This window comes from Melozone crissalis, unplaced genomic scaffold (assembly GCF_028551555.1).
Source record: "Melozone crissalis strain CALT ecotype California unplaced genomic scaffold, PUWL_Pcris_2 ptg000006l_1, whole genome shotgun sequence".
Taxonomy (NCBI): domain Eukaryota; kingdom Metazoa; phylum Chordata; class Aves; order Passeriformes; family Passerellidae; genus Melozone; species Melozone crissalis.
The window spans coordinates 19331850-19348384 of record NW_026535784.1 but is presented as its reverse complement, the minus strand read 5'-3'; the positions used below and the strand labels follow the sequence as shown (position 1 = coordinate 19348384).

At 38.3% G+C, this 16535-nt stretch overlaps 1 protein-coding gene across 1 annotated transcript; it reads left to right on the top strand.

Annotated features, from left to right (window-relative positions):
• Nucleotides 1-1444: 1444 nt before the first annotated feature.
• Nucleotides 1445-16241, top strand: YIPF7 (Yip1 domain family member 7). The gene is made up of 6 exons (XM_054295789.1): nt 1445-1472; nt 2914-3030; nt 4188-4357; nt 6726-6871; nt 11317-11498; nt 15829-16241. Exons 2-6 carry the CDS (start codon nt 2915-2917, stop codon nt 15989-15991), a joined length of 777 nt encoding a protein of 258 aa, XP_054151764.1. The 5' UTR covers nt 1445-1472; nt 2914; the 3' UTR covers nt 15992-16241.
• The last annotated feature ends 294 nt before the right edge of the window (nt 16242-16535 follow it).

Sequence of the window (16535 nt, the reverse complement as noted above, 5' to 3'; positions counted from 1 at the left end):
TAACAGAAAGTAGCAAAAGTAATCAAATCACTTTTATAGTTTAAATAAACAGGCAAAACCCTAGCAAATCAGGATTTTTTTCTATTCCTAAAAAGAAATTTTTGAATTACCTTCCCGAGGGACAGAAGTTAATCCTGTATCATTGCCTCCATGGATTCAGTATAAACAAGATGAAGCCATTTTATCTAAACTGAGATGATCAAACATTATAGAGGTTAGCAGTTTGCTATGAGTTGAATATGAAATTTCACCTAGGTGGATGTAGCAGCATAAACTGTTACTCTAGAAATAGCAGAACATGAGGGAGACGTAACAATAGCTGTGATAACTACTGTAATTATATTACCCTTAATCTTCAGAATCAAATGTCACATTTTTTCTTCTTTTCACCATGCTTTACTTCTGAACTCTTTCTTGAACATACTTACTGAGCAAAAACTTGGTAAACTTCATTTTATTTTAAAATGCACTTATGTTATAACTCTTCTATAACATTGTAAGTCATGTGCTAACTGTTCATCTTTGTTCTGCTAATGAAATGGAATTATTTGGCCTTCAACATCACAGGATTGAATATGCACCTGAGGCATAGATTTATTACCTGATAATACATATAATTTAATGTTGCATTCCTTAAATTTAACAGCCCAAGTGCTTTTTGGGGAAACTACCCAATAAATAAAGTGAAAAAAGCAGCCTTTTTTGTGGTTAGTCAAGTTTGTCAAACAAAAGCAGGTGTAAATTGAAAAGTCATCTTTGAAGCTTGAAATCTATTTAAAAATCCAGCCTGTGCTGCTGTTTCCTAGTAGCCAGGACTATGGAACAGAGGTTCCTTGCACTGCTCCTGGCATGGTGGGTACTGCACTTCAGGAGACAGCTTTGCAAGCAGAGAGAGCCCCTGGAGGAGCAGTGGGGCAGGGGGATGTGCCCGGAGAACAGGGCTCTGGCACTGGACCAGCACAGGGGCTTGGCCCAGCAGGGTGCTCAGCCTCTCTCCTTCCCTCTGCCACAGTGTTCCCAGGGAGCATCCCACAGCCATTCCAGGGCTCTGGCTGCTGGAAACACACCCTCAAATAAGTGTATTCAGCCCTCTGCTTTAACAGGTAGTATTACCCTTTTTAATGTCCAACAGCTCAGCTAATGAGGGCTCCACCAAGATCTTCATAAATACTTACTTCAGAGGGAATCTAGATTATTGAGTTGAAATATATGGAACAATATTTGTTCATTTTGTTCATTTTTCCTCGAAGGTTCCTACCCTTCTCTGCCCATTGTTGTTAGCTCTTCTTAAATGCTGGCCCTGATATTGACAGGTTGTGAGGTTTTTTTCCTTCATGTGCATCTGTTCAAATATCAAATTTAGAATCTTATAAATAGCACTAAGCTCATCCCTGTTGAAGCAAGAGGATATTTTAGGTCTTCTTCAACATGTAAATTCAACAGACTGGAGTTTTCACCAAATATATTAAAACGTAAGTAACCTTAACTCTAAATTCTTTTGGAAAATAAATTTATCTTTTCTGAACTCTGTTAACCCTACCTGGTTAAGCAATTATTTCATTCTGTATAGTGACAGAAAAGGACATTAAATACTTACTAGAATTGAACTATTGAGGTAGAGCTACCAACTAAAGTTTCTTAAAACATGCCCTGTGTGAAATCTTCATTGAAAGAATGACTAAATGGTGTGCAGTTCCAAATAAAGCCACAGTAAATAGCTTGGTAAAATAATTTCTATTAATCAATATTTAAAATGTAAAAATTACTTTGAAAACCTGCAATTGATCAGGAGTTAAGAAAATAATATAAGAGCATTTTCTACTTTGAACTCTAGGTAAAATAAGGAAGTAAGTCCCAAAAGATTAGACTGATAATGGGGAAAAAAATCAAAAATTCTAATATGCAGCATTTTAAGGTCCCTGATGAAATAGTAATCTTTATCACTTTTATCTTACAAAGAGATTTGCAAAGATCTTTCCCATAAGCAGAGTGTGCTTGATAAATATTGAGATAACTCTAAGAATAACTGCGAGGTCCAAAGCATATTTTGCCAATGGCATTTGGAAAGTTGGAAATGAGGACAAAAGTGAAAAAAAAGAGAAATGTTAGGAGAGATGAATATCTCACATGAAAATCTAAGTTGGATATGGCTATGGTTTTCAGTCAGGTTATGTAACTTCTCTGTGGGTTTTAAGGGCTTAACTACCTAAGTGCTAGCCAAGTGGGGAAACACATGCAGTAGGAAGGAAATATATTCTTTAGCATATCTTTTCACTGAGGAATCATCCAATCATTGATCCAATTCAAACATCTAGTATGCTGTCTTTTACCAGTCATGTTGCTGCCCAGTGAGAATGTGGCTCTGCTACCACTGATGTGCCAGCTGTGTCCTTGAACAGAAATCACAGATTTTGTAAACAAACCTGGGATTTTTTCCTATTGTTTTATTACAGTCATATATAATATTGCAAAACATTGTAAATAGTAATTGTTTTTGAAATCCTAAGTACTTCCTAAAACCTTCATTTTTAAACATTGACATAGGGTCACAATTTTTTTATTGAAAGTAGGAAAATGAACTGTTTAAAAAATATTTTGTAGATATATATCTTCCTTCAAAATTGCATTATTTTTGGTAACAATATTGAGATAGGAAGTCTGATATACCACTTTTAAATTAATATACTGTAATTTCCAGTAAAAGCAGATTAATCCCTCTTGTTACAGCTAAAGGAATTAAATGGTCTTTTTTGTGTCACTTCCAAATTATCATGAGCTTCTACAGAAAAATTCTCTTGAGTTTGGGGCTTTACAGTTTGCTATTTTAATTTAAGTTTAGGGCAGTTCAAAATATAGATTTTTGGCTTGTTGTAAAGGCTATTTATGATATTTGCAATCATTTTTTCCAACCAGAATGTCAAGTTTTGAGCAGTTTCACATCGACTTTTACCAGTCTAATTATACCATAGAGGACCAGGAAGAAGGTTGCAACAGCTATGGCTCAGACAAAAACCCCTGTGAAAGCAGAAAGTAAGTGTGGGTGTTGCTTCAGCTTCCCTCTTCAACAGATGGTGGTTCTGGGGCCGGCTTTGGGGCTTGCAGGAGCAGGAAAGAAGTTTGAGACATCATCTAAACTTTCAGAAAGGCAGAATGTTTATAAGTGATTTTTTTCTTTTTAAAGGATTTGATTTTGTGCTACTTTTATTAGTAGAGGTCTTACAGCTTGTTTACCTGACAGGAGTAACTGAGCTTCATGTAATTCATGTGAAATTTAGGCCGCATATTGCAGGAAATTCTTGAGGATCCTTCCGAGATTCAAGGAAAAATTTAAATGTATGGCTCTTTCATTAGCAGTATGGACCTATCTGAGGAGTGTCGCCAGGCTGCTGGGGAAAGAAGCCCCAAGTGCCTGGATGTGGCAGTGGCAGTGGCTATGGGGGCTGCAGGGTCCCGGCAGGCAGAGGGAGCTGCAAAGGCACAGGCAGCAGTTCAGCTCTCATTACCCACAGCGAGGACTGGACTCAGAAAAAATCCAGGTTCCCCACACTGAAAATAGCTGTAAAGTAGGTGGAACATGGTGAATAGATCTAAGACATATAAGAAACAACTGCTCACTTTGAAAATTTAAAAAGGTTTATTAAACCTTGACAAAAATACATCAAAAGGACTACATAAGGAAAAAGCTGCAGCACTGGGAACTGCCCCTAGTACACACCATGTGGCCAGTTCATCTTCAAGGTGGATGCTCAGTCTTTTATACTCCTGGGGGTTGCATCAGCTAACCCTGGCCACTCCCGACGTCTGTCAGTCAGCTCTTCTTTGTCATTTTTTGGGGGAAACTGCTTTCTTGTAACTTGATTGTAGGTCAGGTGTTGCCATGCCGCAGCCCCTAAGCAGCAAGCTTTTCCATTCCCAACTGCCCCATGCAAGGGACACATGTGCCCCCCTTCTTTTTACCTGTCCTAGACTACCCCAGCTGTCTGATGGCAACAATACAGGGGGAAAAGGGAACTATGAGGAGAGCAGAGGACATCTAAACTACAACAGCAGAACTACACATCACTAAACTTTTCTTAATATTCACACAATAATTATCCCTTAATTGCGAGAGCCAATCGTCTCATTATCCATCTGTAACAGACGTTTCTCACTGTAGCTATGAGTTCGTGCTTTGCTCCTTGTCCCAGGCGCCAGGCAGAGGAGCAGCCTGCAGGCGGGGCGTTTGTGCCATCAGACATGCTGCTGTCCCCGCAGCAGAGCTACTCGGGCAGCATCCTGCAGCCAGCCTGCAGCCCCGACGCTCCTTCCCAGCTGGGTTACGTTGACGGATTTGACGAGGAACCTCCTTTGCTAGAAGGTAAAACTGTGAAAAACACATTCACCCTCTTGTGAAAGTTTAAAAAGTTTAATAAAGGACAATAGGAGACAAGGACTACAGAGCAAAGGTTATTGGGGCTGGATGTACCTCGGCACTCAGCCAGGAGCACGCTGTTATCTTTGGGGACACCCTTCAAATACCTTGTCCCTCACATCAGCCTCTTGCATATTCATAGACTCTTATGAATAGTAAACTTTTCCTTCAAACTAGTTTGCATGTTCTAAGAATTGTTTAGCATATCTCCTCTTCGGATTTGCCTTTTTAGAGCATGTGTATTCTTTGGTTGTGCTTTTAGTCTTTTTTTATCATTATTTTCAGTTTTGGCTCTGGCTCACGCTGTCTTCAGATGGTGAGTGCTGATAGTTGGCATATCTGTAGCAGGTGTTTTCTTCACATGTTCCTTGGATGTTATCTCATCTAAGCAGGTGTTTTAACACAAGTATATTATATCAGCTATTTCACTACTATGTCTTAGCTTAATTAACAACAGAAATAAAATTATATCATTATAACAAAGTTACTTTAACATTACGCATATAAAATCTATTTCAATATTTGTGAAAAGCCAATATTATAATATGTATCTGTAACACAACTAGTCCCGCAGACAACATGCAGGATTCCTGGGGGTGCCTGTAACTTTTCTCTGCCAGCTAGAGGATGGAACTCACTACAGAAACTGCAGCAGAACTGGCAAGCCTCGCTCTGTGAGCTTCAGCCAAAGCTCCTGGCGGCCAAACCTGCGTTTTCTCCTTCGAATCCACCCTGGATTCCTGCAGCCTTGTGGCCTAGAGCAGATATGCTGTGCCACCGCTAGATGACAGCAGAACAATAGTTTTGCATTCATTCACGTTTCCAAAATTGTTTCCCCTCTTGCGTTTATCCTCTGTTCATATTGGAAAATCTATAACTAATGAAGATGGATAATCATCTTTTTTTGCGTATCTAGTAATAGATTTAGGAGTTTGCAGATGCTAAGTGGCTTGTTTCAGTGGGGAAGGAATTGAGAAAGCTGCTTTCAGTTCCAATTAGTTGATCATTTAACTGTATGAGCAATGCCGTTCTTTATGATGATTGACCATTCTAATGCTAGTGGCTGATTTTGTCGCTAGTAAAATACTTGTGCTGTATTAGGAAAAAAAAAAGGGAGAATTTGTCTGTAATTATTTCAGCATAATGTAAAATGAGCATATTCAGCCTGCTAGTTTGCATACTGGAAGGCAGCTGGAGTTTTAGCTACTCAAAAGGGACTACTACTGCCTTAAAGCCAGCAAGATCATTCTGTTTGATATAGATAACTGCTAGATCTCTACCTCTAAAACCCCCAACCATTTAACTCCCCATGTGGTTCACCCTGGGACAAGGATGTTGTAATACAACTGCTTGTGATCTGCAAGGCTTTAGAGATATTCCTATCTGTGTACCACATAAATCTGACCAAACCCACACATTTTAATGCAGAATAGCTTTATATATGCAGTGTTTTGACTGAGCTCAAGATGATGGAGAGGTGGAACAAGGTAAAGAATTGGCTTTCCTAACAGATCTAACTCATTGTCAGTCTCAGCCATTTTGCCAGCAGATCTGAACCTAATTTTCCCCTTACTGGAGAATCTCAGGGAAGATGATTACTCGTGCAATATGAAATGTTTCTCCAGAAGTTATAAGATAAAGATTTGCCCCAGCAAAGTTAATGGCAGCATTCCCATCACCTTTAATGGGACAGAATTTTCTTCTGTTTCTTGGGGTCTCACTAATTACTTTTCAAATGCAAATATCTGCCACCCAAAAAACCCCCAAAAAACCAAAAAACAACCACATTACAAACCCCTAAGCTTATAAAGCACTGTATAAAGTAGTATAAACTTGCCTTGAATGAACAAATGTCATTTTTAAGTGCTTTTGGCAGTTCAGGCTTAAGACACATTTCTTGTCAGATTTTCCAGAATTAAAGTATATATCTCTGTCCTCAGTGTTGCAGAGTATCTTAAATTCTGCAGTTATTGTTAATTAATGTGTTTCTCAACATCTCTGCTAGTGTGGCATTAGATATGTGCGTTTTAAATATAGGAAAAACAAATATTAACTCAAAAACGCTGCGGCCATTTTTTGCTTCACTGACTAAAATCAGACTTAATACATTAATATTCCAATTTAGAATGAAAGCTGACTCTCAAATATACTGAGTACATAGCAGGGACATTATGTTCCTAATACAGAGTACGTCATCCTACAATATTATCTTCACTGAAGCATTTGTTTGTAGTTTTGTGGTGTCTAATGGAGTTTTGTAAAAGTGTTGTTTTCTTGTGAGCAATTAACGAAATCCTGAAATTTCTTGTTGCAGAACTTGGGATCAATTTTGAGCATATATGGCAGAAAACATTAACAGTTCTAAACCCAATGAAGCCTGCAGATGGCAGCATTATGAACGAGACAGACCTCACTGGACCTATGGTTTTCTGTTTGGCCCTTGGAGCAACATTGCTGATGGTAGGATGTCGTAGAAATCTTCAGGGATTTCTTTTCTAACAAGCTCATGCCTAGGTGATAATGAGTGTGAAACTGCAGAAGATGTAGTACCAGCATAGAAAGAGTCATTTGCTGCCAGTTATTCGGGGATTATGTGTTAAAAATTCTTCCTACTTTCAAAGCACCTGCTTAAAATTTAAATGTAATGTAAAGGTGACACAGCTAAAGTGATGTATTACTTCCAGTGGAAAGAGGAGACCACACCATTTTAGGGTGGGATTTTATATGAACAAAAGGACAGATCTGTGCCATATATAATCTGGAAAGGCTCTGAACAGGTTTTAAAGGAGGGAATAAAAAGGAATAGCATGCCAGCCCAGTTTTTCTAACACTCTTGCTACTTCTTCGGAATTGTCTTCTTTCAATGTTATTTTAGAGAGTGCAGAGACAGATAGACTAAAAAAAAAATTTTTATACAACTAGAATAATTAGAGAAAAAAGAAATTGAAACAGTCTTTTTCTGCTCACCCCCTTAAATTTGCAATGCCTTCCTATAAATTTTGCTAGTACCTATTTTGTATTCTTATTTTATATTCTTTGTTCTGCTTAAAAAAATATAGTAGCCTGTATTTGACCTCCTTCTTCTGTATGAATGTAGCTTTCCTACAGGAGCAAAGTTAACAGGGTTGTGCAGAACTCCAAATTCATCTGGAGCCCCCTGGCAACGGGGGCTCTCCCGTGTTGCTGAAGTACAGCCCTGACTGCCAACAGCAATTCATCAGACAGCAGTAAGGGGGGACTTTCTGGGAAGGGCTTTACTGCCCTGCAAAGGTCAGTAAAGGGGCTCTAATTTTCCATTTCCTCTGTGATAAATAGTGCTGAATCAGAAGATTCTTGAAAGTTCTTACTCAATTTGTAATGTCAATGCAGTACCTTGAATGTGCAAACTGCTATATAAATGGCAAGTAGCATTATTATTTATGTTCCCATAAAAATAAAAATCTTTTAAAAGGGTGGAAGGGCAGGAGGAAAGGGAATAAAATGAAAAGAAGGTGGGAAGCTAGAGAAGACAGGCTATTTTCCACCTGGAGAAATAAATGTATGAGGGTAGTAAAAAGAGAAAGTTGAATTAATTATAATCAAGAAAATGAAAGGAAAGCTAAAAGAAAGAACGGAAAAAATGTTTCCTGTTGACTTTTCTTCCTGAATAGCCAACAGTTATAATGAATATTAAACTATTATTATTGAAATAAATTATTTTAATTATCATATTTTTGCTGAGATACTATGCATTTTAGGTGTCATTAGAAAGCCAAGTATTTTCAATGCTCCAGTTTTAGGGCAGCAGAATACCTCTGACACAATCCAGTGTTTTTGTTCCATAACTTCCCAGCAGTAAGCCTTTGGGTTTATCTTAGAAATTCAGGCTACCATTTTATCTCAGATGTATTTGAATACTAACGTGTCTCTTCAGCTGTGTAAACTATGATATCCTTCTGTACTTAAATAAGTATCTTCTGATAGCACCAGGAACATAATTTGGTTGAGAGCTTGTTTCTAAAAATAACGTATACATTTTCTTTAGTTTCAGCTTTTTAACTATGGAAAATTATGCAAAGATATTCTTCAAAGGGTAGCAGTCCTTTCAGAGAAAAAGAGGAAAGTGCTGCTAGCCTGGCAGCAGGACTTGTTCTTCCTCACCTTAGTGTAAAACAGGGCAGCTCCATTGTAGATAGAGAAACAATGGCAGCCCCAAATTTAGCAGAAGCCCAAGTCTCAGCTGCTTTGCATTTTATTCTGTCATTTGAATGAAATCAGATTTCCCCATCCTCTCCAGCCAACGGTGGTAGCACCCACTCCAGGCAGATGCAAGCAAGAACACAGTCTCACTTTCTGCTAACCTTGCTCCTTCCACAGGACAAATTTAGCTCTTTCCATTCATCAAAGCCTGTCAGACTAATCAAGCCTGATTCTGGTTTTGCTTACATCACTGTGAACTGGGAGTATTCCCATGTGTGTGAGTCAATATATTTACATATGTTAAGTAAGAATAAAATCGGAACCAACAAGTTCAGCTGCTTTTTTTTTTTTTTTTTTTTTTACTTCTCTCACATGCTTGCACCACAAATCCAACATTTCACCAACCAGAGATCTCAGCTAGGTGCTGGTGCTAGTGCTTCCTTCATCTCTGGCTCAGGATTTTTTTTAAATCTTAAACTAAGCTAATAAATAAATAGTGCTGTGTAGAACAGTTATATATACTGAAACAGTCTAAAATATATCTTGTAGTTCATGCATCTGTTTTGAGACAGAACTTGGTTTATAGCAAAGGCTGCCCCAAACCATTGTGAGTGTTAAACTTACTGTATATCCTTAATGACTGGAGTTCTAGTTGATAATCATCTGAGATAGTATTGCTCTCCCACATTATCTCTAGCTATCATTACTTTTATTTGTTCAAGCAATTTTCCCTGATTATTTTATACCACTAGTATGCAAATGCCGGCAAAAAAAGTCTGTACCTAAGTAGGAAGATTTCTTTTGCTGTGATTTCAGGAATAGATCAGTCTTTATGGTGGAAGACAGAAATGGGGAAAAGGCCAGGATGCTGGAAGGATATATAGGCAACCTGGCTGGTCCTGACTTAGCCTTGAGGACTGGGGGCAGAGGAGAGCTCAGCAGTGAGCCAGGTCAGAGTGCAGACAGGATAATGGTGCTGATGTAAAGTCAGGTCTTATTAACTCAGGTTGCATTTCACATTCATGAACTGCTCTCCAACAAGAGCTGGTGAGCTGCCACCAGCCTGAAGCATCAGGACTTCCAAGCTGTGTCATCACCAGGCCTTCTCCATGCTGCTGCTTTATGTCTGTCCAGCTCAAATACTGCTGGCATCCAGTGATCGATTTCCACATGCATGGATACAGAAAGAGAGGTCAGAAAAGGGTCCTCAAAGTTGATTTCCCCCAGATTTCATTAAAATGTAGGGATAAGTAAAGCCAGAGATCTTCTCAATCCTCCTTAGCCATCATGGAAGATAAACTAGCATCACAAAACATGATACAAGCTTCAGCATGTTTCCACTTAATCTGTCTCAACAGAATCCAACCATAAGCCACAGCATTATTAGGAAACAGAGACCTTCTATTAGTTTTGAGTCTTCTGGGGTTTGTCATACTCAATATATCTATATATATGATATATAATGTGTGTGTGTGTGTGTGTGTGTGTGTGTGTGTGTGTGTGTGTGTGTATGAACAAGCGCACTTGTGTTTTATGTGTCTGCATACACCTTATTATATGTCAGGAAGGTGATGCATAGTGGTCCTTCATTTGAGAAGTTCACTCATGGTTCTAAGTTAATGGTTAAGTTCTAGGTCTGAACTTTCTCCTTCACAGGTGCATTCTATCATTAGGATTCAAAGTTCCAAGAAAAAAAATAGATTTCTGATTTATGAATGTTTATCTCATGTACAGATGTGAAAATGACAGTATTGCATAGCTGACTTTCAGCATTTAATTTGTTAGAAGCTTGAGAGAGAGACAAAAACATATTTAACAGTCTTTTGTGATGGTTTATTTTGGGGAGTGAACAATGCCCTTATGCCTGGAGGGATCCTTCAAAATGATGGCAGGAGATGAAGGAATTGGTGGTGTTGTGGCCACAGTTGCCTGTTTTACTAGCTTTGTGTATAAATTAGAAAACATCAAGCTCTAGGCTGCCAGGCTGGTACCTTTCATAGGCAATAAATTCAAACAAAGGAATAAAACCTAGAAGGGAAAAAAATCTGTGATTTTTTTCATTTTTTAGAACAAAAAACGAACATAAGCTGACAGTTACCGCTGAGTTTTATGTTGAAATGAACATGTTGTGTTGGTCTAAGCACAGAAATGTATCCTTCTCATGGTAGTCAAGGGAAAAACCAGTCACATTTGCCCTGAAAACCACCATAATTTAAGCAAAATTTTCCCAATTTTTTGCATACCTGTTTATAGCTGAAGGTTTGTAATAAAATGTGAAGCACATCAGGTAACCTGAGTCATCATGTTACTTAGGACACTTTTTCACAGCCCCATATACACTTATTGAAAAGATGTTTCCTGAGCCTAAACTGATTTTTAATGACTAAAATGTGCTTTCCATAATTTCCTCTTAGTTTGTTGCCACTTAAACTTTCCCAAATCTCTCAACCAATTCCAGTTGTGTTCAGAGCCCCATAAGTAAGTGAGAATCAGCCTTGTAACTTTAAGTTAGCAACAAGCACATTTTGTCAATTGCACCTTGGAATTATTTTTATGCAAAAATCACTCAAATGTATCATCTGTGGTTCACAACTGAACTGATGCAGGTGAAGCAGAGAGAAAGTGTCAACAAGAAATAACAAACGTAAACCTAAATCTGTCTTCTGCTAGCACTTAGTGATCACTGCTCACCTCTGCCAGCTCATGCTTCCTCTTATTTATCCTAGGCAGGGAAAGTTCATTTTGGCTACGTGTACGGGATGAGTGCCATCGGGTGCCTTGGCATGCATGCCCTGCTGAACCTGATGAGCGTCTCGGGAGTCTCTCCCGGCTGTGTTGCAAGTGTGCTGGGCTACTGCCTGCTGCCCATGGTCCTCCTGTCCTCTGCTGCAGTTCTCTTCTCTCTGCAGTAAGTACCAGCCTATGGCAGTGGGAGTCCTGTGAAGGACAGTAAGTCAGGTGGCTGGCGTTGTGCAAAACATTTTATATGTGGTCGTGTAGTAAATTTTGGTTTCTAAAACTGTAACACCAGTTTGATTTTATGTTTAGGTGGAAACAGACAAAACTGGACTGTATTTGAGAGGGCTGTATGCATTAATTTAGATGAGTCTTCAATTCCACTTCATTCCATTTGGACTGGGAGTGCTTTTGATTTTTGCAGCAGCTTCAGATGTGATTTTTGTTTTGCAGAGCCAAACTCAGGTATCAATTTTAAAAGCAATTGCTGAACTTTGGCCTTATATAGCTAGTTCTCTTGCCTCTTTTTTGTTCATAGCATCTGGCCTCCCATCTTTATGTTTACTTTCCTACTGACTTCTGTAGGACAGAATGAAATAGCCAAGTTACCCTTAATGATGTGGAGAATTCGGACAAGATATAAGTAGACTTGTGTGACAGTGTTCACAGGGGATTCTTGGATGAGGGAAGAGACAAAAGTTTTTGACTTCATGTTCAGAAGGCTTGATTTATTATTTTATGATATATATATATTACATTATAACTATACTAAAAAGAAATAGAAGGAAAGGGTTCACCTGAGAAGGCTAGCTAAGAATAGAATGGAATGAATAACAATGGTCTGTGGCTCGGACAGAGAGTCCAAGCTAACTGGGCTGTGGTTGGCCATTAATTGTAAACATCCAAGATGGGCCAATCACAGATGGACCTGTTGCATTCCAGAGCAGCAGATAACCATTGTTTACATTTTATTGCTGAAACCTCTCAGCTTCTCAGCAGGAAAAAATCCTAAGAAAAGGATTTTCATAAAAGATGTCTGTGACAGGCTTGTATATTCTGAAGTATAGTTATGCAAGTGCAAGCCTGAAAAAAACAGAATACTTTGAAAAACCAAATGTGTAGTGATGTAAGTATCTATGCACATGTGGGGTGTTGTTCAGTTATATTCTCTGAATAGGAAACTTTTTGGCAAGCCTCTCATTTCTCCTCGTTCAGGAAGCCCTTTGAGACACAGTGTTTATCTCCCTGTTCACACACAGCAAAGTACAAGCAAGTTCCAGATCTTGCCTGAAGGCCTTGAGCAGTGCATTTGTCTATTGTTAACATGTTATTAATGATGGTTTCCCTCCTTAGTCTTTTTTGTTCTCGCATATTTTTAACTCTCCAGTCTGTAACATATGGAACCTAGCTGCTGATGGACGAGAAAATGCCCGTGTTTGTTTTCTTTGGAAAAGCATTGTTCTTACATATGTGCATATTTATTTATTTATATTTTAAGGAAATTATATGGTGGAATGAATTTTTGGAAAAAATTCTTGTTGCGTGTTTCTGAGAAGCTATGATGGCTTAACCTGACTATATCCCATGTATTAAAGTGTTTCTGAACTGTCTTTGATAAGATGGATGATGACACTAAAGAAGCTGTTTATTCTCTGTTCTCCTACACTTCCCATATTTTCTTGATTAACCTGTTTAATAATCCAGCCTAATAAAATGTGCAGATACATAATCATAAGACAGATGGGGTGAATTCCAAACCAGCTGTTACAACTGTGCTGGGTACTGTTTTCTGTACATGGAGTCCCCAGGCAGACACTACACGTTTGTAAAATGCTGTGAATTTACAGAAAGCCCATCTTTTGAAAATCTATAAATACTAAAATGTGATAGACTTGACAAAAATGAACTGGTATTTCTGAAATGAATTGCTAACATTAAGTACCTATTGACAGGGTTCTGCAGTCCTTTCTCATTTGGTATATGAAACTGCTTGAACATATCAAGTACCAAGGTTAATTATTGCAAACATGCTATTAAAATTAAGTGGCAACTTTAAAATCCAACACACATTTCTTTTTTTTTAATTTTAAAAAATATTTTAAATGGTAAAAGAAAGAGCAATACATTTATGATTTTTAAAAATATTTATAAAAACATTACTTCTATTTCAAAGTCCAAAGAAATAATCTGGATTTTTTTTCACCAAAAGTATACATAAGATAATGCACTCATCTATGGCAAAGATACATACTAATCTAATAATTTTCAATTTTCATGATTAGCTATTTCCCTGTAAATAAATAAAGCAAAATATGGAATGTTTGGGGTACTAAATAGTACCAAGGAGAATACCAGTTCTCTTACTCAAATTTGCATGGAACTAGATTTGTTTGTGTCCATCTATACTGTTCTCATGTGTGAGCCCAAGTTTATTAGGTTTTTTTTCTGGGAGAAATATCAATAGACTTTTTTCCTGCAGAAAGCAACAACAATTCTTTAATATCAAATCCCCAAACAGGGTGGTAAAGCTACTTCCTTAACTAAACAGTGAAGGAAGTTAATGTAAGCATCAAGATAGCAATTCTTACACCCAGCTGATACAGAGAACCCATTTGGTGACAGCATCTGCAGGATGTGAGAGAAAGAGAAGTGGAATTGGTCCACTCACATGTGTCCCTCCATCTCAATCTCACACCAGTACAGCCCCACTCCTCTTGGCCACTGTAAGCATGACCTGTGCTTTTTGCCCCTCTCCCATCTAGAGGATTTGACCCTCATGCCAGACAGAAAGCTCTCTGCCAAACCATTCATTTTAGCAGTATCACATTGTTAGATTGAGGACCGAATTTGTAAGTGCACAGAGGTACCTCTTGATCCTGATGTGATTGTTTTATGCCACCTTTCCATCCTGCTCTCTGCCAGTCCTGGAACAGCCCATGAGAGGCCATTGGACTTCAGTGCAAGGCAGAGCAGCCACAACTCTAAAATGACCCCAAAGAGTCATGTTAGCTGAAAATTGTCATTGCACAGTATGTTCCTATTGCATCCCATCCCTCTGCCAGCAAGGGTACCTGCTCAAAGAGCCATCCCTGCCAGCTCTGAATTTCTGGCTTACTGTTTAGGTGAGCAACTTAGCATCTCCTTGGAGGAGAGACCAGCAACTTGCTTTGCATAGCCCAGTGGAATTTCCCTAAATGCCACTATATTGGTTTATAAAACACTTAAACCGAGGATATTAAATCACATGGTCTTTAATGTTTTATTTTTAACTTGTTGAAGTTGCAATGAGGTGCTGAGTCACCATGAAATCAATTCTTTCCTTCCTCCCTCAAAGGCCCAAGAGCTGGCAACACCAAGTACATTATTGGCCTGGTGACTGGATTGCTAGGAAATCAACTATTTTATGTGATGTGAATGCATTAAGTAAACTAAGTCAATTACATAAGGACAGATTTATTCATCATGGTTTAGTTGCAATAATTATATTAGTGGAGATAATTTCTGATAAAAGGACCTACCTGAGTATGTATACGCAGTCAGTTTTTCCCTTGTGCTTCTGTTATGCTGATGATTTGGGAGAGTGGGGAGCCAGGAGGGCCTTTAGGAAGTGGCAGAGGTTTATTCTTTCTCCAAGTCCTTGAGACTGACAGAGCTAAAGTGTGCAAAGTAGCTATCTCATTATGTGCTTCAGCAGTGTATTATGCACATGATCTCATGCATTTTACAGAAGCAGGCTGCAAATAGAGTGCAAATAAAGCATATGTGGAACATTATTTATTGGCAAGATTTTGTTCCCACAGGGTTTAATAGTGAGCCCTCTGTAATCTGCAGGAGTATTTCAGTGGGCTTTTAACCATAGTCCCATAATCATCAGTTCTCCAGGCCTCCCTGCTCCTGGAAGGGGGCACAGTGTAACTTCAAATGGGCTCAGCTGTCACCAAGAGGTAGGGTGGAAACTTACAGTCCTTTCAATGTGCAGAGAAGGATGCCGAGATAAGCAAAATATTTTTCCTTGGTGGTTCTTTTCCCACTCCTTACTTTGTGCTCAGTGTGCTCACTTTTTTAAAAGGCCAGTCAGGCTTTTTCCTGGGAGACCTTTCTGCCCGTCCAGCTGGTGTGAGCCTTTCAGAGCCTCTCCTGAGTGTCTAAGGCACCCTTAAAATCTGTTCTCTGCGTTATAAACTTGGCTAAATTTAATATTAAACTTAAGCAGATGCATCTGCTGGAGGCCCAGATTTATTTGTAAATGTACAGTGCTCTTAGCAGTACTTCTGATGAAGCTTTTATCCAGGCTGAACACATTTTTTTCTGTTTGTAGTTACAATTTTCATTTGCTCCCATGCTTGACTTGGATTATGTCAGTTAGTTCTTGGTTCTTCCATTGGGTGTTACCCATCAATGACATGAACTTAATTTTGGTAAGATTTGATGCTACACTTAGTAATATGTGGACTCTGTCATGTTTCTTTTGTGTTGTTTTGTTTTGTTTTGTTTTCTCCTAGGGGGACCCCAGGAACTGTGTTAGCCCTGTTTATTATTGGATGGTGCAGTTTGTCAGCCTCCAAAATTTTTACGTCTGCACTGGCTATGGAAGGACAGCAGCTCCTGATTGCATACCCATGTGCTTTACTTTATGGACTTTTTGCACTTCTAACAGTTTTCTGAGATGTATTTTCTGGCAGTCTTCTCACAGTCTGTTTATGGTTGTTGGAGGGACAAGGGTTTGTTTACTTATTTTCGGATTGCCTAGAGTTAAGTTCCATTAACAAAATTAGATTCTCTTATTTACTGTTTATTTCTTAATGGCTGATAATGAAATAAAAAATCAAGCTAACAGGTAGATAGCCTTAAAATAATGGTGTTTTGACAGTCATACAGCTTAAAGAAAAGAAATTATATTGAGAAGGTAGTAAAAATGCAAAAAAAGATATCAATTATAATTAAAATTAAAAATCATGTTCTGAGTATATTTATTATACTATTTATTATACTATATTTATAGTATAATACATATGCTAGAGAGTAACTAGAATGCAATTATGTAAATATTTATTGGACATAGTAAATCAAGCAAAAATGCATATTTATTTGCTTTAAAAAAAACAGCTTGCCATCTTATATAATTACTAATTATTGTCCAGAATTTATATGTTTGGGTTTGAGGTTTTTTCTGTGACAAAAGACTGAGTGACCTGGTTTTGTGACATTG

Excerpts from the sequence above, each read along its gene's own strand:
- YIPF7 (XM_054295789.1), top strand. The coding sequence starts at position 2,915 with ATGTCAAGTTTTGAGCAGTTTCACATCGACTTTTACCAGTCTAATTAT. Across the intron at positions 3,031-4,187 it reads AACCCCTGTGAAAGCAGAAA|GCGCCAGGCAGAGGAGCAGC; the intron begins GTAAGTGTGGGT and ends TCCTTGTCCCAG. Across the intron at positions 4,358-6,725 it reads GGAACCTCCTTTGCTAGAAG|AACTTGGGATCAATTTTGAG; the intron begins GTAAAACTGTGA and ends TTCTTGTTGCAG.